At 36.9% G+C, this 24,285-nt stretch overlaps 4 protein-coding genes across 4 annotated transcripts; 1 reads left to right on the top strand and 3 right to left on the bottom strand.

Annotated features, from left to right (window-relative positions):
• Positions 1 to 4,099: 4,099 nt before the first annotated feature.
• EV154DRAFT_488664 (uncharacterized protein) lies at positions 4,100 to 4,950 on the bottom strand (the record flags this gene model as incomplete). Its single annotated transcript, XM_051599167.1, has 3 exons — positions 4,100 to 4,324; positions 4,411 to 4,426; positions 4,835 to 4,950. The coding sequence occupies 3 exons, from the start codon at positions 4,948 to 4,950 to the stop codon at positions 4,100 to 4,102; spliced, it is 357 nt and encodes a 118-aa protein (XP_051450275.1).
• A 235-nt stretch (positions 4,951 to 5,185) lies between these two features.
• EV154DRAFT_488663 (uncharacterized protein) lies at positions 5,186 to 6,278 on the bottom strand (the record flags this gene model as incomplete). The annotated part of the gene is made up of 3 exons (XM_051599166.1): positions 5,186 to 5,799; positions 5,865 to 6,003; positions 6,060 to 6,278. 3 exons carry the CDS (start codon positions 6,276 to 6,278, stop codon positions 5,186 to 5,188), a joined length of 972 nt encoding a protein of 323 aa, XP_051450274.1.
• A 5,643-nt stretch (positions 6,279 to 11,921) lies between these two features.
• EV154DRAFT_394287 (uncharacterized protein) lies at positions 11,922 to 12,387 on the top strand (the record flags this gene model as incomplete). The annotated part of the gene is made up of 2 exons (XM_051595161.1): positions 11,922 to 12,060; positions 12,128 to 12,387. Coding segments are annotated over 2 exons (399 nt in total), but the record flags the coding sequence as incomplete, so codon positions are not given.
• A 9,924-nt stretch (positions 12,388 to 22,311) lies between these two features.
• Positions 22,312 to 22,928, bottom strand: EV154DRAFT_488660 (uncharacterized protein; the record flags this gene model as incomplete). The annotated part of the gene is made up of 2 exons (XM_051599165.1): positions 22,312 to 22,691; positions 22,877 to 22,928. The coding sequence occupies 2 exons, from the start codon at positions 22,926 to 22,928 to the stop codon at positions 22,312 to 22,314; spliced, it is 432 nt and encodes a 143-aa protein (XP_051450272.1).
• Between the last annotated feature and the right edge of the window lie 1,357 nt (positions 22,929 to 24,285).

The raw sequence follows: 24,285 nt of genomic DNA, 5'->3' as shown, positions 1-24,285 counted from the left end.
GCTTTCTTAAAACAGCTTGCTTAATTTAGAGTTTGAACTTTTTAGATTGATCAACAAGTTAATTACATTATGGTCATAAATCTTAAACAATGATATATACAAGGTAAATGATCCTTCCATATCTCCGTGTGTTGTCCGCGGGGGTCGATTATTGTACCTCGGGATCATTTACAGGCATCCCCAAGTTATTGAAAGTCACGTTTGGAAAACACTCAGCACTAGCGCCAGGTAGCATGGCACCTTTGCCTTCAAAGATTCCATATAAACGACATGTTTATAATTCACCTGTGTTGAATGAATAAACAACTGCTATTTTTAGTATCCCACACCAATTAAAACGGCAGAAAACGTGCTAAGATGACGCACAGCAATGTTTCCATCCATGGGGTATTAAAAATAAACAAAAATATTAGAATTTGTATGACCTACTCGCCAATCATCTTGCCTATTGCCATGTTCAACACAAGTAACCTTATAACACTATACATCATTATAAAGCCACCATTTTAAAGCCAAACCCAAAAGAACGATTAAATCGTATTGCCATGCATAACAGCTATACCAAATTTTCCCCGTCCCCAAAAATAGACCGATTCTATTCTTTGATTCGGTGGCAGCTATTGTCTTACCCGCTATTGACGTTTTACGTGGTTTCGAAAAAACCTAGTTGTTGAACAAGTTGCGACTAACACAGAAACTCTGCATTTTACTGGGTATTACGGGATATCTATTTCATTTCAATACTGAACGTATTGATGACAACCTGACCATGATTACTGCAAAGTTTTTACATTTAACCATTCTTGCACGTGGAGAAAAACAGGCTGGTGAATTGTTCAATTACTCACGTAGAGATGCCACGTGTTAACTGATTCGCTTTTTTTTTATGTTTTTTGAGTATAAAGGCGTTTTACTCTAAACAAATGTTTCTCCGTCATTTTTTTTCGCTTTTTGTTTCTGTTTTTTTTAAAAAAAAAAAACCGACATGTTAGCTCTAAAGAATTCTCCTATCTCAAGAAAAAAAAAGCTAGGATACACCCCCGTTTCCTATTAGATTTAACAAACGAACAACTTTACAACATTGTTTCCTTGGCTTTTTACTAAAAAAAAAATAAGGACATCAAATAACATTCATTTGTTTAAGAATAGATAAAAAAAAATGATTCCAACCGGGCAATTATATACCCCATAAGACCCACCGACACGCCTTTTTCTCGAAATGGTTTTATTGTTGCCCAGATTTCCAACATTACAACATCTGTTTCGAAGCATCTCGAACTTAATTAACATAAGTAAGAGCATCCGCAGCGGTTCACTAAAAGTAGTCACTACATTAATTAGTGCTTATTTTTAGTGAAGTGTGTCCGCAGCGGTTGCATCAAATTTCACTAAAAGAGTTGATGTCAGATGAAATGTCGGGGAAGTCACTGGAAGTACTGCGAACACTTTATTAAAAATTAATTTTTCGTTCTTTTCTTTTCGTTTCTTTTTCTAAACTTTTCAGATCAAATGAACACCCAAACTGCCATCTCCATTCGTAGCCCCTCTCCAATTGCAATGGAGAAGGAGATTCAATATGATGGTCATCATGAAAACGTCCAAAATGACAAGAATACCGGAGATGCCCAAGCTATTCAGAATGATATGCGTCCTTCGGTAGCACCTGTTAAAGAGGTCAGAAAAAATTTCTCTAAGCCGGAGGACCTGCAGATCTGTCGATCATATACCGCCTATTGCATTGATCCAATTTCTGGTACAGAAAAAAAGGGCAAAGTGTTTTGGGATGATACCGGCTAACAATTCAATGAATCATTAAGTGAGGATGACTTTGTATGTCATAGAATCCCGGTCAGTATCAAGACTAGATGGCTGAATACATTCAGCCTAAAACATTGAAATTCTCTAGATATATGCGAAGCACTACCAAGAAAGCCAGTGGTTCAAACTATGCTTACAACGTGAGTGGAATATAACAAAACATGTATCTAATTATGTTAATTAAGAGCAAAATTTAAGGTATCATTGGCAAGTAAACTTTATAAACAAGCACACCACAATGAAACATTTGTTTTCATGGGGTGCTTTGAATACTTGAGTGCTTTTGACAAGTGGAATCCTGAACCCACAAAGCGGATCAATAAGGCATCCTTGGAGAACTCCAGCAGCAGCAGCAGCAGCAGCAGCGAGTGTCCTGAGGGAAGAAAAAGAGCAAAAGTCTCTAAGGCCGCTTCTTCAGTTTCTGCCGGTAATCAAGACGAATACAAATGCTTGATGGATTAATTGACGGCAATCCAGAAGAAGTCCGATGAGGCGGCAAATTTGCGAGCTGAAAGCCTCAGACTTGAGTTCGAAAAGGAAAGTGAATGGAAGTTCATGACAACTGATCCATCAACCATCACGGACCCCAACGTCGATCATGTGTACAGCAACAGCAGATCGCGATTATGAAAAAGGATGATCCTGAATATGATTTGATTCAATAAACTTTTATGTTTATTTAAGATTCTCCTAGCATAATCAAATGATGGTCAACAAGGTCCTTTTGAAGTTGGAGATGCATAGGACGATCCATAATGCTTCTCCATTTTTCCACAAACTGCTCAGGGAGCCCCCCATCTAATTCTCTAAGGGGACTGTACGAGAAAGGGTTAGTTCTCAAATTGCTGATACTGTCCAATTTTTCTTCTTTGTCCCTTTGAAATTGAATGATCATATTGTGCAAAATGATAAAAGCCATCATGATTTCTTGGATATCGTCATTATCCCAACCCATTGCTGGTGTAGCAACGATATTGAAACGTTGCGGAAGTATACCAAATGCACACTCAACATCCTTTCGAACGTTACCGACATTACCGATAAATTCCTGTCAAAAAAAAAATTAAAAAAGAGCTTTAAAAATAGTTGCTATTGATACGAACTGATTCTTTTTCGTTGGATGGATTTCTATGCCCTTTGACAAACGCAGCATATTGAAGGTAAATACCATCAGTGAGGTAATACCCCATATTGTATTGATGGCCATTTATACTAAAATTGACATCAGGTCCTTGACCGTTCGCTACATCTTGGAAAAGGTAAGAGCGGTCAAGGACGTTGATGTTATTCAAAGATTCAGTAAGACCAAAAAAGGCATGCCAAATCCAGGGATCGTTGGAAGCGACAGCTTCAAGGATGATCGTAGGTACCCTTTCCTTGCCCTTGTACATCCCATCCCTGCTAGTGGGACCGTTTTTCCACTCCCAATGCATCCAGTCCAAAGAACCTAGCATACCAGGAAATCCTCTCTCCGAATTTTCTTTCAGTATTCGTTCCACATCTTCATTCGTAGGTGATCGAAGGTATTCCTCCCCGTACAATCGAATAATGGCCTTGGAAAAATGTCGCAAGGCATTCCTACCGGTGGACTCGGTCATTCCATATTGATCATTCAACATGTCTGGTGGAACACCGTAAGCAAGTTGGCGAACAGATATAGCCATTTTAAGAAGACCTGAAATACTTGATCTCCCAGTTGCATCATTCTTCTGCTTAAAATACTTATCCTTGTTTCCAAATCACCGAGTATTCTCAAAAACAATTCCTTATCCATTCTAAAACGACGACGAAAATAAGTGTCTGGATAGGTAGGATTCTCGGCGAAGTGTTGCTTAAAGAGTCTTTCCTGCTCCCTTTCTATGTCCCAGTCAATATGTCTCTTTTTCTCTTTTACAACCCGTTCTGTTTTTCACTTTTTAAATGCTTGGAATAAATTTTTTTTATTACGGTCTAATTGCAATTGTCTTTGCTTTTCTTCATCCTCAAGGAATTGTGCCATCATGTTATGCTTAATCATGTTTACAAAAGTTAAAGAAAAAAATCAATGTAATTATTTTTTGACCGCTGCAGACTCATTAAAAAAAGGGACTACATTTTTAGTCCGACCGGAAAATGACCCATTTATTCAGTGAATATTTTAGTGAACCGCTGCGGATGCTCTAACATCACTGCACTAGACGACATTCAGTACTTTATATACATGAAAAGTCAGCAAAAGAATATTCCGTCGTGAAGAAATCAACACGCTAGATGCCAGAGTATAACTGATATTGACCCTTCCTTAATCACCCAGCAATGCATTACCAGTGAGCAATGCTTTACCACTGAGCAATGCTTTACCAGTGAGCAATGCTTTACCACTGAGCAATGCTTTACCACCAAGCAATGCATTCCCACCGAGCAATGCAATTACATCGGACAATGCACTACCAGCGAGCATTGCATTTACATCGGGCATTGCACTACCACCTAGCATCACATTAACTAGAACCAACATGAATTGTGTCTTTTTTCAAGGGTAAGTTAAAGTATTGAATACGGACGTTAACGCAATAATAGGCTATCCAAAAGGTTCACTGACGTTGCTCTTACTGCATCGAAAACAGAGCTGCCAGTAAAAAAAATTTTATTTTGAAAATAAAAGTATTATGTGTGTGTGGAACTAAAAAAGGAAGAGGAAACAAATGCAACAGAAGGGTATCCTGGAAGATCAATTAAGAAAGTCAATGAAGTTTTTCATTTGTATTTTAAGTCTCAATTTTATCTGTCAGTGTAACCGGGGTTACAGGCGTCTCTATATTTTCCATATAACAATAAAAATGGTCCACCTGCTTCGCATCCATGAAATTTTGTTTGAATCTAAGAATACGTTATTCGGTATTTTGGGAGGCTAATATAACCCATTATTTATCGCTGAAGATCAGACGTTCTTCTGGTTCTGGTGCATGGACAGATTTGTGCTATTGGGGATGACGTATGATTCTTCGTCTTAACTCAAGACGTTCCCAAATTTGACAATCCCTCCTTTCTATTTTTGTTCCGATAATCACTGTTTCCATTGGTAATAGTACGTTCATAGTCCACTTTTTTGATACATACTTGTAACAAATATATTCGATGACCTCCAAGCATATCAACAATAGACAGGCAGAAATAAAATACATATAATGAAGAATTTAGTTTTGATTTAAAAAATGTATATATTTATATGATCCGCAAGTAGTAAAAATAAAAATGAAATAATAATAAAAGGGGATAAAAATATGGGATTATAACGTAAGAAAAGGAAAAGGTTAAAAAGAAAAAAAAAAAGGTTTTTTGGTAATTAGTAGTAAAACTAAAAAAAAAAATCACGAGAATAATTTTTTTACGCATTGGGCCAAGGGATAGGTTGTTTATAGTTGTTGTTATTCGAACCATAAATACTATAATACAAAGGATCCCATGTTGATCCTGAAAGATTCGTAATGTGACATCCTGTGTAATCTTCAAGATGCTGCTGTTGAATGGGATGGTCGCGGCTGTTGACATGATTCGACGCAGATTGCATGAAGTGTCGATATACAATATAAGAATTCTGATACTGCTTAATTATAGCAGCATCGATTTCATTATAACAGATATCACGACTATGGTTCGAATATCCTGCTGCTCCTGCGGGTGTTGGTTGTGGTGGTGCTACAGGTTTTGTTGCTACGGGTACAAGTGGTTGCAGAGGCCGCAAACCAATGGTGTACAAGACACTGAGCACAGTTTTTTCTTGTTCGGATGTTGTCGTGGGTAAGCCATAACAAGATAATCTGTCACGACATTCATCTGCCAAAGTTTTCCATTGATTGTAATCTTGACTTTTGATAAACAATCGATAATTGATACCTTGCAAAAACTCGGCTTCCATTTGGTTCAGGCTGGTTAACGTCATGCCACTGACTTCCGACCACGTAGTGTTAACAAAGGTAACGTCATCAAGGAATTTACAAGCTATAATAAAGGAGACAGTTAAATAAAATTTCTCTTTTTAATAATTTCCACAAAATATTATTTACCCAGTATCAATGCAACAACGAATACTCGATATTCAGATCCTTCAGATCCTTCCATCGCTGGATTCAGCCGTAATAATAAGGCCACATATTTAAGGCTGAGATAAACAGCCGACTCACTAATGGCCATGGCTTTGAAAACCTACAAGAAAAAGAATAAGTATTTTTTTGCTGCGCATATAAATTGTTCAGACATACATAAGAGCAAAACCACCGAAAGGAAGAAGTGGATTTACCACCATACGAAAAGGAGGTCAAATAGCCTCCAGGACAAGTCAGGTTCGTGCTTTTACGACAGTGCCACATTACATAAATCATTGATGATGCGAATGCGGCAAGTTGATCGATATTTTGATAATCAGCTCTCTGGAAGATGAGTGGTTCGGCCGAAGAATACAAGTCTTGGTTGGTAATCATTTTTTTTTTATAAAAAAAAACGGAGGTTGTTTTATAGATTTTTTTTTTGCAGGAAAAAAAGCGAGCTCTTTAGATTTAACGTGTGGTATTTTTTTAAAAAAAAAAGCGAAAAAAAGGAAGAAAAAGCCACAGAGAAAAATATTTTCTGTGTCCAACGCCTTTTATACCCAAAAAATAAACTTGTCACGTCCCACGTGATACCTGCACGTGTGTATCTGTACAATCAATCGCGGTGTAAAAAAGAAAGAAGGAGATGTAATGAAGAAGAGATATGTGTGTGGTATATAGTAGTATAAGGATAAAATGAAGATGCTATTTTTCTTAAATTGTTAGTAACGTGCCTCCAGTTTTAAATAGCGATTTTTTGGATTTTGTTTCAATTTTTTTTGAAATCGAAACAACGGCATCGGGGGCTTTTTTTTTTTTTTTTTTTTTTTTTCTTTCTAGATTCCCTAGTTAGACATGCATCTGAATGTTCATTCTTAATCGGTCTGACTAATTGTGAGCATGCTCATCGTACTATTTTTTATGCTAAGTCAGTAATCCGGTATCAAGTCTAGCGTTTCTGTGAGATTAATAAGACTTGCTGACAAATTTATTTGCTTCCTGCAAGACATCTCTACCGTCATTACAGCTACTGAATGCTTCAATGTAGTTCATAGATCTTTGAAAAAATCTTTTTATGTGAACTACATTCAACGCGTTATCCAAATAGTTTCATTAGTTATCATCAAGAGACTTGAAAGTGTAAGCAATTATCAAACGTGCTTCCCTTTTGGCGGAATCCCAGTAGATTTCTATCCAGCTGCATTCAAAATGATATTTTGGACACGACTCAATAATGTGACCTCCGTCAAGAACTGCTTGTTGCGAAGAGGACTTTTGCGCCAGAAAGTCAGGTGTACTTTCAAGGATGTGACGAGCACAACAAATTGATCTGTGGCCTGAATCCTTCCACTTAGAGAGCATTTTCCGACCATTGTCTCCCAGATCAAGACCAAGCAATTGGCCTCTTTTCTCCAAAATCTTTCGAATTCCTTTAAACTATCGTATTTCCTTTGTCTTTATGACATATCCCAGTCTGATGGTGACACTGGTCATCTTGGTATACACAATGAGTGATCCTAGCGGGTGCCATTGGTTAGAACCATAGTCGTGACTTTGAACTTAGACTTTTCCGTGTCTTTGTAGGACCTCTAATAAAATCACATACGCCATGCAACAATATCATCATAACCGAATGTATTTTAATTGGGACTGTTGTCAAAGATAAAGACAGCTTGATAACCAAGATGGACTGGCTCAAACAAAGGATTTCATCGTCTTGAAGCTGCTTGAACATGTCAGTTTACTTCCAGTACCCTTCTCTGCCCACACCCGCTTTAAAAAACAATCTTCTTGAAGTCGAACCAGCACTTTTAATGGTTTCATTGCAAGGATACTAGTATTCACTGAGCATTATTGTTCATCCTGGGAACTTCTTTCTGATGTTGTTCTCATCTTCTTGTAACCATAGATCATCACTACCATTACTTGTGTAAAATGTGGATTCATTGTGCGTAACCAACCCAACTTGCTTTATACCTTCATCCAGAACATGCTCAAGAATTTCCTCCTCATTGTTACCAGCATAACATTCTGATCTTTTCATGTATTCGACCATTCTTTTAGACCATTCCTCTCGGTAGCTGATCACATCCACTTTCTTATGGCCGTCGAAAAAATAGTCTTTTTATTTTTTCGGTGTGAGTATCCCCATTCGTTTAAATAACGGGAAATTTTTGTTATACTTAAGTCATCCTCTGCCAGACCTGGAACAGAAGGAATGATTTGGTTGTTGATGTTCTTGTTGATGATAATCCAAGTACGAAGAACTGGTTTCCTCTGTCTAATTTCTTCCAAAACGGCTATCTTGACATCCGAGTATCTTAAAAGTGATACCCTTTTTACATGGGCGCCTCGGGAGTGATCACAGACTTTACATTGATCAATAAACTGCTTTGCCACTTAACAAATTTCATCCCACGTTATTCATTTGAATTTTTGGGGCCATAACATTTTGGCTGCTTCTTCAGAAACTAATCCTTTATTTTTTTCCACCAAACGATTTGTACGATATTCGTACACAGATAAGTTTCTAGATTTGTTGTTTGATGCACGATCGTAATTGTCCTTCTTCTTACCCGTTAAAGGTGCAATAAGAGCCATGACAGCAGGCATAATGTTTTTGATCCCTTCGATTTCTTTTTCCGGCGTGCGGAATGAACTTTTTTTATTGCGGCGTTTCCACAATTTTTACAACAGTATATCCAAAACACTGAGGTGCATGTGCTGAATCAATGTTTGCATTCTCGGCATTCTTTCTCCTTTTGTTGTTCTGGAAGTACAGGTGTACGTAATAGGTCTTTCGGTTATTTCTGTATTGCTATCTGAAATAACATCAAGACAACTCGCCTCAGCTCTAACAACTTGGGCTTGTTCCACTAGTTGATCGGGATTTAATTGCGCTGTTTCCCATTCCTGGAGTACCGCCTCGGCTGATTGAATGCATCCGTCTTCTCTTCTAAGTCTGTTTCTAATTGCCTTTTGTGTTTTGTTAGGTCTGAGCATGTTATAAAAAAAAAATTACAAAAAGAATAAAAAGGATCATTTAACATTTATCAGACGCGTAAAATTGTCCCCGTTTGATTTTAGGAGGCAACAATGGAAAGACTCTCAGCATTTATTTTCATATAAAGTAATATAGCGAACCTTAAGACATGATTGAATGACATTTAGCTATCTAAATTTATATTTTAATAATTTGTACAAGATTTATTAAAAAACCATAAAACTTTAAAAATATGTCAAGTCGGCTTACCCAAAAAGGAGTATGTATCAGGGGCAGTATTACATGCTCGACAAAATCACAGCCAGGGTAGTGTGACGACCGAAAATGATAGAAGTCTTAAATACTTCAATTTTTTCTTATAAGTCAACAATAGGAATCATGAGATATTATTGCACATAGTTTTCTCTTTTGTTTTATGTAACTAAAAATTTCATAGGATTTATTTTTGGAAAACCATAAGCATTTAGAAGACCAGCCCTGTTGTGGATTCCAATGAGACTGGGTTTTGAAGGGGAAAACATTTTTGTCACATTTATCAATAGGAATAAGGCCATTTTTTATGTCCGACATTTACACGATGTGGTGAGGTCACGGTGACTGAGATATGTAACTCAAGCCATCCAATGGGTACCACAGCCAGTAACAAAGCGTAGAAGAGCCTCTGCCAATCAAACCACACCATCCCCATATTAAAATATAATCATACAAATAGTTTCAGAAAATCAAATATAAATTAACCAAGTTCAAAATAAATAAAATATAAGTCCTCTTACACCCCAATTTCTACGTTTATCAATACTTTCCTTGTTAGTTGGAGAGTAGATTATAGTCAAGAAGGTGCTCAGATAGTTTGATTTATTAAGCCAATAGGTAAGTAGAATCCCGTTACAACATCGAACAGAGAGCGAACTTAGTGGGGTGTGCATAGTAGAATCTGAAATCTCCAGCTCCCACTTGTACGTCCTCGCTTAATTTTTTAAAAAGTGATCAACTTTGATGTCCTACAGCTTTTTTACTGCAGCAAAAGTATGTTTTTATTCAAAAGATATAGTTTATAAAGATTCTTTATATAATATCTTTTTATTCGCATTGATATATCGGTTGATTTTGAAACGTTTTAGGCCTTTAAAAAATACAAAAAAATCGCTGTTTAAAACTGGAGGCACGCTATCAATATTTTCGTCGCTCCCCGAAATAAGAGGGTTCTATCCTTCACTCCGTGGTTACTATTTTGTAACCAGCTATTCACGTTATACGTGGTTTTGATGAAACGCTGTTGATAAACCAGTTGCAGCTAACACAGAAACTCTTGTATATCTCCCTATTACGGGATTTTCATTTCCTTTTAATATTTATCCGATTCATGACAAACAGATCAAGATTACTACCAAATTGCTACGTTTGGTCATTCTTGCTTCTAAAGACAAACGGGCTGGTTAGCCAAATTAATAAAAACTTGATCATTTGTAACCAATCTTCTCCTCTGTTTTTCTCGGCGGTTACCTATGAAACTCATAAGTCACATTTGTTTGCTAAGCCTCCTATAATTTGCTATTACTTTCGCCTTCACTACTTCACTAATTTTATGTTAGCTTAATACACGAACGATACCAGTTAATGCACAGGTTCAGAACGCACAGTTTATTTTATTTGATAATTCGTATATTAAGCAACCACCCCTGCTTCTCCTTCTTTAAGTAGGCCCAAAAAAATCAAAGCGGTCACCGTAGAGTCCACTAAGGGCATTATTGCATGTGAAAAACTTGAGAACATATCAACTCGTGGTTTTTGGCCATCTATGTTTATCTTTGGTACCTACTGTAGGATGAACAGAGGATATCCACCAATATGTCATTATAATTTGTGAAGTATCTACGGTTTTTCCTAGACACATAACACGAACATCCAACGATATGCAGCGAAATTGTTATTTAAGTTCGAAGCATAGTTTTAAAGTTGTCGTATTATTGGAAAGAGAGAAGAAGCTTGTAGTCCCAGGCCTTTATCCCACACTATGATATGTTTACACTTTAGCTAATTGTTTTTGTGTAGGTATGGAGACTGTTCTGTATTTATCCCAAGTATCAGATTGTTTTTCTTCTGAATTTCGAATTAATAAAGAAAAGATGTTAGCAAAACAAGAGTGTCCTCCCTTTAGAACTATAATGTGAGTCCGTCTGCTATGCCTCAAACCAAATTATTAATGATACAGAGGCTCTAATCTATTATTAAAGATCAATGAAAAAGATAGACAGACTTTAAAGTAAAACTTACAAGAAAAGGATGACATTTTCAAACAACCCAAACGATATGGAACTGCATGTGAAAGATATACATAAAGTACTCTTTTCAATCTGATTCAATTAAGAAATAATAAAGACACCGATTTCCCACATTTACTACCAATAACACAAGAGAAATAGTTTTTACATTATCCTTTTCGTACTCAAAATAACACACATATGTCGTCTTCTTTAACTCTACTTCTTATTCTTTTTTAGACAGTGCGTTCTTATAAAGAGGCACACGTGCATAAACCACGTGACACGTGACTACCTATTTATTTTTGGTATAAAGGGCGATTTAGAAAAAAAAGTTTGCTCCGTGGCTTTTTCTCCCTTTTTTTTATTTTTTTTTATTTTTTTTTATTTTTTTTTATTTTTTTTTAAGATAACGCGTTACGCATAAAACGTTCGCCCTTTTCCCAGAAAAAAAAGCTAAAAACCAAACCTCGTTTTTTCCTATAGCAAAAAAATGAATCCAAACAATCATTTATATAGCTTCCCAGACACTCTCAACGAACAGTTCGCTGGCTATCAAAGTATCGAACAACTTGCGAAATTCGCATCGTACATGGTGTATGTAATGTGGCACGGCCGTAGAATGGTAAACAGAACAAGTTCGGGAGAGTATATGAACTCCTTTTCGCAAAGTAATAGATCGTTGTATTCGTTTCAGCGCTTTTGCTTATATGTATGTTCCAAATATTTGTATGCGCAGCAAAAAAGAAGTCTTACTCTCGTTTTTTGTAGATTTTTAAAACCATGTCTATTCATGATTCGGCTATTTATCTTTGTCTGAAATACGTAGCTTTATTGTTACAAATGAATCCAGCAATGGAAGGATCAGAAGGATCCGAGTATCGTATATTCGTGGTTTCTTTATTACTTGGTAAAACATAAATCTCTGGAAACCATTAAAAAAAGTAATTTTATTAAACTGTCGGCTTAATTTATAGCGTGTAAATTCTTGGACGATATTACCTTTGTAAATACAACATGGTCGGATGTAAGTGGTATGAGATTAAGCAGCCTGAATATGATGGAAGCCGAGTTTATGGAAGGCATCAACTATCGATTGTTTGTCCGATCTCAAGATTTCAATCAATGGAAAACGTTGATGGACGAATGTCGTGATCGATTGTTTTATTATGGCCTACAGACACCAGCATTCGAACAAGAAAAAACAATTCTTAGTATCTTATACACCATTGGCCTACAACCAATGCAACCACGAGTATCCGTAGCAACAAGAGTTGTTGAACAAGCAGCACCACTTCCAGCAGTAGCAGTATCAACTGGCGTGACAGGATTTGTATATACTTGTGAACATATTGGTTGTAATGACATCGAAGCTGCCAACATTAGGCAGCACCAATATGCGTATAATCAATATAGACACTTTCTGAAATCATTGTAGATTGATGTCAACTAACCAGATAACTTAGTTACCACCATTTGTTTTTAAATAAAATCTAAAATACTTTTCGTTGAGGTTAGTTTTTCACTGTCTATTCCATTATTCTTATGCAAGCAATCTTTCTGTAAGTTCTACGTATACAAACAGCTTAGTTTTAAAAACTGTTATCAATGGGGACTATGCATTTAAGGGTAAGTATGAGAGCCGCCCCAAATAGATGAATGGCGTTAATGAAAAAAAAAGGGTCATGGCTCTTTTCCAATTAGACGACTGGATCTTCCCACATAAATCAGCAGCAATAAAAGATTGGTGATATTAGTCAGTCAAACAACGGGATAACATATGGTAGATTCGAAGTGCGCTTTGATAAAGACCGACCAGGAATACCATTATTGTTATTGAAGACAGAAACGTGGAGAGACAAGCACTCTCAGTTACACTGCCAAGAAAGAGGAAGACCGAAAACATAAAGAAAACCGTAATTGCTCTTTTTATTTCGTCACACCGATTTCTCTTCTTTAAAATCTGTTTTGTCTTCATTTTATTTTGGACACACATACACGGCTTTATTACTAAAAAATGACAAAGTTATCATTGGCAGTTCTGTTTTCAAAGGAACGATAGCAACGTCAGTGATTCTTCCGGATTACCTATTATTAAAAAATCGTCCGTATTCAGTACTTTTACTTGCCCTTGAAAAAAAGACACCATTAGAGTTGCTTCTGGTTAATGCGTTGGAAGGTGGTAGTGCAAAGCTCGATGTTAATGTAATGCTTGGTGGTAATGCAATGCTTGGTGGTAATGCAATGCTTGGTGGTAATGCAATGCTTGGTAGTATTGCAATGCTTGGTGGTGATGCAATGCTCGGTGGCAATGCAATGCTTGGTGCTAAACGAAGGGTCAGTTGCAGTTACACTACATCCTCTACCACGTTGATTCTTTTCAAGACTAAATATCTTTTGCAGACTCTTCATGTACATGAATTACCGAGGGTCTTCTAATGCAATGGGGTTACTGATGGGGATTCACTTCAAGAAGATTCAAGAGGGAATTTGAAATGTTGATGATCTCAGCAAAAAAAAAAACACCCCATTTTGGAGAAAAAGGGAGTCAAAAAGTAATTTATGATTTTTTTTTTTGGAAACACTTTCCCGCTAGATGATCCTATGAAATTCCAGGTTGTAGTTGATGATAGGCACTTTTAAAATGAAACTTCCAAATTGTAAGAGCTAATAATTTTGTGAATCACAGGTGTTAGAAAGATTGACTGAAAATAACGTACTGCAAGTGACGGGTTTTGTTGTAATGAAGGCTTATGTAGAGGAGTCTAAAGTTAAAAAGAAGCAGAGCGTAGAATATTTTTTTTAATACTCTTCCAATGTTTACATTTTTCTCTCATCATTTCTGTTTTTCTATGATAAAAACGTAGGAAAACATAATGTAAATGATGATTATTTTGTCTCTTAAACAATTTGAACTCAATATTGGATCATTAACTGGGTTAGATTTATTTCTGCTACAAATACTTTGGGATAAGGTTGTCATAAAGATTGGCTTTGAATGAATTCCTTATTGCCAAGTGATTAGCTGCTACAAACTGAACCTTCCGAATTTTATTCTAAACTTCGAAAATATCAAGCATCAGCCAAAAGTTGAAACGAAGATTGTCAAGATGACGTGGATGTAAAAAAAACATGTTTCTGTTGAATAAGTGCGATACAAATTTCGGTTAACATTTTATTGTGGTAGGGACCTTTGGCAGCACTTCATATATTATTTTTATACCTATTGGGAATGTATATGTGATGATCATGTTTCACTTTGTGCGACAAATATGCTCTATAATTAGACAGCCATCAGACTCAATTGGTTTCCACCATCTTTCAGCTCTTTGAATCTTTTGTCATGATGGACATAAGCTATGACCGATCTTTATCATTACTCATTATTATATTCAATTTCCTGTTTTTATTCTCTATAAATATTGCCCAAAAGTTCGCTTTTCCGAAGTGTACTAACCATGTATATTTTATAGTGATCGTCTCTCTTTCTATTCTCTTCTTAAAAAGGTAACCCACCTTCTGTGGTATTTGAAAAAATACTACAATGGAAAAGTAATGTGATAAAAGTATATTTTATTAAAGGTAAAAATAGACTGAAAGAACTCTGCTGCTATGAAATAATTGATCTTCTTTTTTATTGCACAACTCTCCTAAGTTTTAATGATGAGTCAACCTTTCTGGTTTTGGAACCGATCTATACTTTGTTTCCCGTCTGAGGTTAAATGGGTACTACTCGCTAGAAATTTTTCCAGTTAACGATGTCCCATATCAGTGGATCGGGAGCATGAGTATTTTAATAAAACTTTAGTATAACGAGACACTTATTTATCAGATCATGGAACGGTTGTTGTACAAGATGCATACTTGGTTGTCAAGTGTAATTAGCTATAGAACATAAAAGTTATCCTTTATTCATTATCTTTGTAATGAATAAAATACGATCGCAAATATAAAATGTCTTATGGATATTTGTATATTTGTTTGTAGAAGACGGGTATCCATTAATTCATACACTATTTCTTTATATTCTTTATCAGCAGTATAATTATATCAATATATACGTAAATGAACCATTTTTATTAAAAGCTGTTCTATTTTCTCTCTGGGTAGCTAATCCATTGAGAGAACTATTAATATTAAGTTTCTCTTTCTTATAATTCTTGATATAATCTGAGAATTTTCTCTTCTCGATCGGTGATAACGTAACTCAGTGGTATAACATTCTGTATTCAACTGTCATTCGTATATGGCATATAGCCCAATCATGCAGTCTTTAGTATAGAAGTATGTACTTGTTGTAGGAGACGTTGTATAGCCGTATACATGCGTATGCTGGTATGCAACATCAAAGGTTGTTTTAATCACGTAGTTTATTTATTTAAATGATTTACTTAATTATTCTTAAGTGAATCGTCCGAAATACGACAGTTGTAATCGGTTGAGGTACTGCAGTAACCTCTGGTTCAATCACTTGCATAGATGCCGCGTTGCTTGGGATAATGGGTGCGTTGAAAGTAACGGCTTCCATAATTTCATGTGATTTGTTATAAAATGTAAGGTCGCTTGGATGCTCGAAGCGCTTACAACATTCATTGAAATCACAAGGAAAGGAGGTTTCGGCTTAGTATTCATAATTCAGGAAATAAAAGAGATGGACATATTTTTTTTTTGACTTGTTTGTTTATATGCAAAAGTTTAGACCAGAGTTCTGAAATACAGCTATTCTCAGCAGGTTCTTTTTCTTTTCGTTTTTTTTTTATCTCTTTCTTTTCGTTTCTTTAACTTTTTCACTTCGCAAGTTATTTTCTCTTATTCCATTTATAAATGCTAAAGCTATCTATCTTATTGTTTTTAACTTTTATGCTCAAGATTACGCTCATAACTGTCTTATCTATGTGGAAGGTATATTGCTACAATGCATCTTTTCTATGATGGACAATTTTCGTTAAAACGGACATTTCGAGAACTTGAAAGTCTGATTTTCAAACTATGTGGTAAGTTCATGATGAGTGACATAAGTGCATAAAGGGATCCAATGGGTATTACAGCCAGTAGTAAACCGTAGAAAAGCCTCTGATAATCAAACGACACCATTCTCATATTAAAATATGATCATATAAATAGTTTCAGAAAATCAAATACAAAAATTCAAGATAAATAAAATATAAGTCTTTTTACTGTAGAGCATCCCCAGCGGTTTGCTAACTTTTTTTATAAATTTGTTTTTTTTTTATGGACAGTTTTATGATTTTGAAATTTCCACAATCGTTTATTAAAAACAAAGTTAAATTTCGGTGGCTGTCATATAATTTTTTTTTTCACTTTTTTTCACTTTTATTGACACAATGTCTGCAATGTCGACTTTCGAAAGACTATTTGGCAATGACCCTGCAGAGGATTATAAAATGCATCTTACTGCTATGAAAGGTTTTTTAAGGGTTTTGAAAAAAGACAAAAACCAAAAGCCTCGTGTTATCAAAAAACGTCGAGTTGTCAAGAGAGGACGTACAGTAGGACTTGAAAGGCTCATGAACGATTACTTTTCGGAAAATCCAGTATATTCCGACGCTGGTTTTTGTAGAAGATACAAAATGAGGAAAATTCTCTGCTTTCAAATCACCGAAGCAGTGACGGCTCATAATAGTTACTTTGAGCAAAAGTATGATGTGGCCAACGTCATAGGCTTTACGCCAATCCAGAAAGTAACAGCAGCCATACGTCAACTGGCTTATGGAGTAGGATCAGACGCAGTTGACGAGATTTTTGCATAGCCGAAACAACAGCCCAAAAATCCTTAAAAAGATTCCGACATGCAGTTGTGGCTTTGTTTAAGGAGGAGTGTATGAGAGCTCCTACGCGAGACGATGTGGATTGTTTGTTGGCGATCAATGAAGAGAGAGGCTTCCCTGGTATGCTTGGATCCGTGGATTGCATGCATTGGCGATGGAAGAACTGCCGAACTGCTGATTATGGGCAGTTTACTGGTAAAAGTGGTCGATATTGCATTATTTTGGAGGCTGTAGCTTCTCAGGACCTTTGGATTTGGCATTCCTTTTTTGGTCTTCCTGGTGCCCTCAACGACATCAATGTTCTCCACCGGTTCCCCAATTTTTGCAAGCCTGACCAAAGGTGATACGCCTGAAATCAAGTTCACGGTCAATGGCAATACCTATGACAAGGGTTACTATTTGGCAGATGGCATATACTCAAGTTATGCTACACTTGTCAAAAGCTTGCCAAATCCACAGCCCGAAAAGATAAAGGTAAGCCATGGAAAGTGGGATTAGTATGTTTACTTTGATTTAACGTGTTATATGGTAGAACTTCGCAAAGACATAAGAGGCGGTTAAAGATAATGTAGAACGGGCTTTCGGTGTCTTATGGGCAGGTTTTGCCATTCTCCAAACACCCTCGCGCCTGTTCAAGGACCAGGATTTACCTGCAACCATGGAAGCATGCATAATTTTCCATAATATGATTGTGGAGGATGCGCGTGGATTAGATCTTCCTCTTTCTTAGAAAGCCCATTCCTCTCCTCCTCCATCGTGTCGTCAGAATGTGTCATTCGGTGAGTTCGTTGCCAATTTTTTTGAGATCAGAGATGCTGATACATACGATCAGCTTCAATTCGATCTTATTGGACATTTATGGCAAAGACGAGGAGACATGTAGATCCCTTAAAATATATAAAACCCCAAATAAACTATTTGTTTTAAAAAAAGAAAACCAACTTTTATGTTTAATCATCTTCGACCAAAACCGATTCCTCATCTTCAACCAAAACTGGTTCCTCATCTCCAACCAACATTGGTCCATCTTCAGCGACCAAAGAGTGTTGACCATCATCAATGGTTTCGATGATGGATAATGGATGGGACTCTGCCCTCGCCAAATCAGCCGCCTTCAGACCTTCCAGGATGCTCAACTGCTTCTCCTGCTCATAATCCCAGTAGGGAAAGAAGGAGATGGTTGACAGATTTATCATCAGGTAGCTCTGGTCACAGAAAAACATTTTCTCTTTTTCCGCGAAGTCGATCTTCCTGTTGGTGACCTCAACAAACTCGTTCAAAGTGTTGCGGATCTCATCATCCTCGTCAACAATGTTCTTTGTCATGGCCTTAGCCCTCTTGCGTCACATAGGACGAGCCTGTACCTCGGCATAGTCCTCGACCAAAACACTCATGGCAACCCTGTTTGTCTTCGCCTTCACCATGAATCGGGTGGCTTCTACACGACTCCTCCACTTTTCACTCATTCGTAAGACCTTCCAGCAATGCAAGAAAGTAAAGATCTTCTTATCCTTCGTCTCGGACGCCTTGTACATCTCAGTGGCTCTGATAACCTTCTGTTTCAAACATTTCATGTCAGTCTTTACATATGTCAGTTGTGTTATATGCCGCATCAGAGGGATCAGGTCCACTAGGGGCAGGGCCTCTGATACAAGTTTCGAAGGACCCACAAAACTTGTTGACAGCAGAAGCAATTGTCGTGAATCTGTTCTGTTGAGAGTTTTCTGCTCTCTCAGTAACAGGAATTTTGTAGACCTTGATGAAGTTAATCGCAAAGTCTTCTTCGACAGCCTTCCAAAATTCAAGACTTCTGGTCGTTGCCCTTAATTGGGTTGGTCGAGACTTCAACCCAAGATTTACACAACTGGGTGTCTTCTTCGAAGGTCCAGTTATTGCCACGGGCACCCTTAATACCCTTTGGCTGTTCGTTTTCCTTTTGCTTTTGTTGTTGTTGTTGTTGTTGATTCGACATTGTTATTTTAAAAATTTATCGGAAAAGGAGCAAAAAAATTAAAAAAAAAGTCAGAAAAAAATTGATCGTTTACAAATTTAGCTTTTTTTTTAAAAAAACGGCTGGAGTTTGATTTTGTTAAAACAAAAGTCAAATTTAATAAATTTAGCAAATTTAGCAAACAGCTAGGGACGCTCTTACACACCAATTTCAACGTTTGTAAATACTTTCCTTGTCAGTTGTAGAGTAGATTATGGTCAAGAGGGTACTCCGATAGTTCGATTCATTCAGCCAATAGGTAATTATAGTCCCGTTACAACATGTGGTGGAGTAGCTGGGCCGTTTTAAATCAAAAACGAAGATATCTGAACATCCAATGGTTTAATAAATTATAGGTAATTATAACACCAAAAAAACAAATCGTGTAATTTCCTATAAGTGCAGAAATCAACGTATTCAAGAAACAAGAAGTAGTACTTAAGCAACATGTTCGTATTAACTGTGGACAAAAAACCGACAAGGATATCACTTTATCCGCCGGTGAAAGTAATAATAGTAAAGAGCCAAATTTCTCGGGTGCTGGTAGCTCACAAGATCCCCTAAAGTTCATCAAACACTTTAACAAAGCTGCGAAATGGAACAATTGGAGAGCTGATGATCGAAAAAAGGAGACTTTCTTCTCTGTTTATCCGGTTATTCAGAGCGCTGGGTTACGAATCATTTGATGCACGATTTGGAGGCGTTTGACAAGTTAGCGTTTGAAGACGAACAAGAAGAAGGTCTTCTGTTGCAATTTAAAACGCAATATGTAACTGAAACGGAATACGAAGTCTGTACAAGAGTATATGAGGAGCGAAAACAAATAGTATCTGAAAAACCTTTGGATTACCTGGTGGCTAAGCGTTACCTATTCCAACGTGCTGGTCCTGCGTGTGGAGAGCGATCCATCAAGCGAAATAATGAGAGCTCTCACTCCAGAATTTGGAAGATTCTGCAATCGAAAATTAAATGATCCATTTAACCATGCTGCACGTACCACTTTCAATGTTTTAGAAGAGGTAGTGAAGCAATTAAAATGGGCAGAACAATGTTTGGACGATGACAGAAAAATAGCTCACGGGTCACACGAAGAGGTTAAAACTAGTGTTGCAGCTTTGGTTCTGAAACGAGATGGAGGGTCAAATAAGAAATCTTTCAATCATGTGTCGGCAATCAGAGTAGTCGGTGTTGAGGATATCATTTATATAGTAAAAACGTTAATTGTCAGATCACATTGAGGATGGATAATAATATAAAAGTTAATCATGAATCAAACATTACCCCGCTTAATCTCATCCTACCGTTGGAGTCTATTCACAGGGCACTACGCAGTGGGAGTATATATGTATTCTGCAAAAAGCAATACAATCGAATGGTTCTGGACTATGGAATATTATTAGATCTTAAGCACAAATATAACTCTTGTCATTTGATGTTATAATTATTGATCCATCTGACTAATATTTATATACTCAATGTAAAAGGGTTGAATTTAATGACATGTTCATTATTTACTAATACCACTTCATTACATTATGATTCAATAAGGCGCTTAATAGTCCTCCAAGAACTATCCCAGTACTTTATATAAATGTCCATAATTTTTTCTTATAGACCATGAATACGTTTTTTAATTAATTTAGACTTTTTGTCCGTAATAAAGGGGTATCCAAGTTCTAACAGTATCACTTTTGGCTTACTTTAAAGTTGTTCTCCATGCAAAACACTCGAAACAATTCTTCTAGTCTCAAGGTTGTAATGTTGACCGGGAATTGACAGTCTCTGATCGTATGATGTTGATGAGAGATTATTTTCGAGGGGTTTCAGGCTGTAGCTTGAATTAATTTATGATTTCTATCGTGTATTCTAACGGGTCACGTCACTATAAAGTCGAAGTTTCTGATTTGTATCTTCGTTTAATCCCTTTTGAGTCAAACTGTCTTATCCTGCGCTTTATTCTGAAAAGGCTAATAGCGACCAAGAATTATAAAATGGAAAGAACTAATGTTTTATTGTTGATGTGTAATTCGTTAATAAACTCAATTGAGTTACACAAAAGATCTTTCAGCTACGCTCAAATTCTTCACAAGGTCAAGTCTGAGTTTGAAACGGCCGTACTTAACAAATTGAAGACGTTGAATATTATCGAAAATAACTCTGCGTTGTTGAAATATCGTTTATCGTAATTAGAGATAAATGTTAATAAACCGGATCGTCAAAAAAGACCCAATTGTTTCAGAAGTTCAAGTAATTCCCAAGTTCAAGTGTTTCAATTGGGAATATACTGGTCATTAAGCTAAGAAATGTCCCGATCTATGCGGAAGGTGCGAAAATGCTGATGATGTTCCAGAAAATTGCGCTCCACCCTAAAATAAATCCGCTATCAAAAATTGACAACTATCGCAGACAAATTAGAGCGGAAATAACGATCTTTTTTTAAAAATATTGTTAATGACAATATCGATCAAATTTCCAAAATATCGCGATTGAAACTATCAATCCATACACTAATTTCACAAAATATTCGCGTACTCACGGAAAAAAATTCGTTCATCTTCAAGAAAAAATTTCGTCCAACGACGAATTAAATAATCGCACAAAAATTAATAAATAATTCGTGCATAGTCTACGAACGAAATGAACGAAAGAAAATATATTTTATTAAATGGGGTTACCATCAAGACAATCATCAAATTTGTTTTTTAGAATATCTAAAAAAGCCTTGGAGGTTACTGATAAGTACATTGTTACATCTCTAATTCTCATTGTCAAGGTCTCTTCATCCAACAGCTTTACCCTTATAAGTTTACTCTTACAAACTGACCAAAACTGTTCGATTGGATTCAGTTCAGGCGAGTAACTAATTGGCAAACTCAAAAGATGTCCAGAAGTACCTGGGCACTATTGGCTATCATTTAAGCTACTCATCTACGCCATTACCGATGAGATCATGGGATCTTAAATCCATGTGCAAGAAAAAAAAGTCATTTATCAAGAAACTTAACAGATAAAAAAGACTCCGGTGAGCAAGAATTCATATCTCTTGGACGTTAAACTATTGGAAGAAGGTGGTATATTCAGACGAAATAAAAATAAACAGATGGGCAGACATGAAGCAGCGTTTTACCAGAGTAAGAAATACAGCAAGAGAAACCGGAGTTGGTGGAACTGTTCCAAACATGCCGTACTACGAGGAAATTGCTAAGATTACTCAGGATGATCCAAGCATCCAACCTGAAGTGATTTACGAAAGCATCAACATGGAAGAGAGTGGTATTCGGTCTTACAGACGATTTAATGACGCCAATTTGATAAATGCTATTGGATCCGATGGCCCTCAAACAACATACTTCGGACCTACAGAAGTTGATCAACTTGTAATTTAGAAAGAATTTGCTGATCGATATCCTGCTAGAGATTGTACCAACAACGAAGGACCTGCAGTGCTATCATTTATTGAATCAGCATCCGCACCTCCCCCACCAACAACAGCACCAGCACCAGCACCAACACCAACACCAGCAACAGAACCAACACCAACACCAGCAACAGCACCAACACCAACACCCACACCAACACCAACAGCCGTACCAACCTCAACACCAACAACCGAACCACCAACACCAACACCGACACCTACATCAGCATCCGCAGCACCACCAACATCGACAGGCGCAACACCTCCACCACCACATTCATCCACACTGTTTGGGATGGTGATAAAAATGTAAATTAAGGTAACAAAAGAAAATACTGTTAGAACTATGTATATCTTTTATTTCGAGAAAATTTAGATTAGGGAATTCTACTAGCAAAAACTACAGGTGTTTATACTAAATGATTAGCTGGCTTTCGGATAATATATGTGACGCGTTAGAGGAATATGATATAATGTTATACGTAATGTCTGTTTAAATAAATATGTTATGAAGTAATTCCTGCCTTACAAAGTAAAGACAAAAGTACGTGAGGATCTAAATTCATCTCCGCAGGTGACATTACGTAAATGCCAATGAGAAAGTTTAGTACGTGCAATATTCAGTAACCGAATATTCCGCCTATGGGATTGTACTATACTTTTATGGTATTATAATATTTTACTCGTCACAAGGCAAATCACCTTGTGCACAGATACCAACGGTTCTGATGATAACAGATGGGGCGAAGTGTGAGCCATGAATATTTATACATGATCATCCATTATTATGTAAAATGTGATGATTCTTTTATTATAATCTATGACGTCCTCAACACACACCTCCACCTCCATATACATCGGCACCACCTCCACCTCTACCTCCATATACAGCCGCACAACCTCCACCTCCACCTTCATCTGCACCACCTCCACTTCCACCTTCATCTGCACCACCTCCACCTCCACCTTCATCTGCGCCACCTCCACCAAGATCTACCCGTACATCGAGAAATAGTCGAACTTCTGGTGAGGAGTCTTCATCAACTCCTGATCCTATTGAAGCTGCTCGTCAGTTGTCAGACGAGCATATGGCACGTGCCCGCCAACTTGGTGAAGAGATGATGGATCGCATGGCAGCATCACAAAGGGAAAATCGAGAACAAAGACTTCTCGATGTTGATAACATGTTGAAACGTATCAGTCGTAATCGACAAATTGCATTGGAAGATATGCAAGCAAGACGGCGACAAGAGACCAGAGAGAGATATCTTATGTTCGAAGAAGCAAGAAGTAGCCGAGAGGCTGACATGGAAGAGCATAGACGTAGACGTATCGCTGATATGGAGACTATCCTGAATAGATTCGCAGCCATTCGAAGAGGTGATAGTGATACCAATCTTAATGGCTCATCTTCTACTGACAACAATAATTAATTAAATAAAATAAAATTTTTAATTCATTAAAACCTTTTGAAAACTATGAAAGTCTATCTGTTACCCTCATGATATTGTTTCTTCTTAAGATAGACATTGTCTTAAAACGGCGCATCCCGGTTGCGTCGATGGTAGCGCTGGTACCATCAAAAGGAAGAGGGAGTTCAAAATTCACCTCGTTTTCATACTGGTTTCGGCGATCTGCCTCCACAAAACCCTCGAAATCTAATCCTCCATCCAACACTGCCTCTTCAATGTCATTTTGATTTATACAAATGTTGTGTAAATAACGGCAAGATATGATAGTTTTTGGCCATTGTATCAACACTAAGCATATACAAATGCTTCCAAAGGAATCTCCACCGGGATGTGAGTCCACCAAATGCATGTTCTATTTTTATGCGAGAACTAGAAAAGATTTCATTGAAAATCTTTTCTTCTGCAGTGCTTTAACGTCGGCCATGAAATGAAACAATGAGGTTTGGCAGCAAAGGGTAAGCCGAAT

Source organism: Mucor mucedo (assembly GCF_025094135.1).
Source record: "Mucor mucedo strain NRRL 3635 chromosome Unknown EV154scaffold_268, whole genome shotgun sequence".
In the NCBI taxonomy this organism is placed as follows: Eukaryota; Fungi; Mucoromycota; class Mucoromycetes; order Mucorales; family Mucoraceae; genus Mucor; species Mucor mucedo.
Note: the sequence above shows the minus strand (reverse complement) of the source record. Positions and strands in the feature narration are given on the sequence as shown.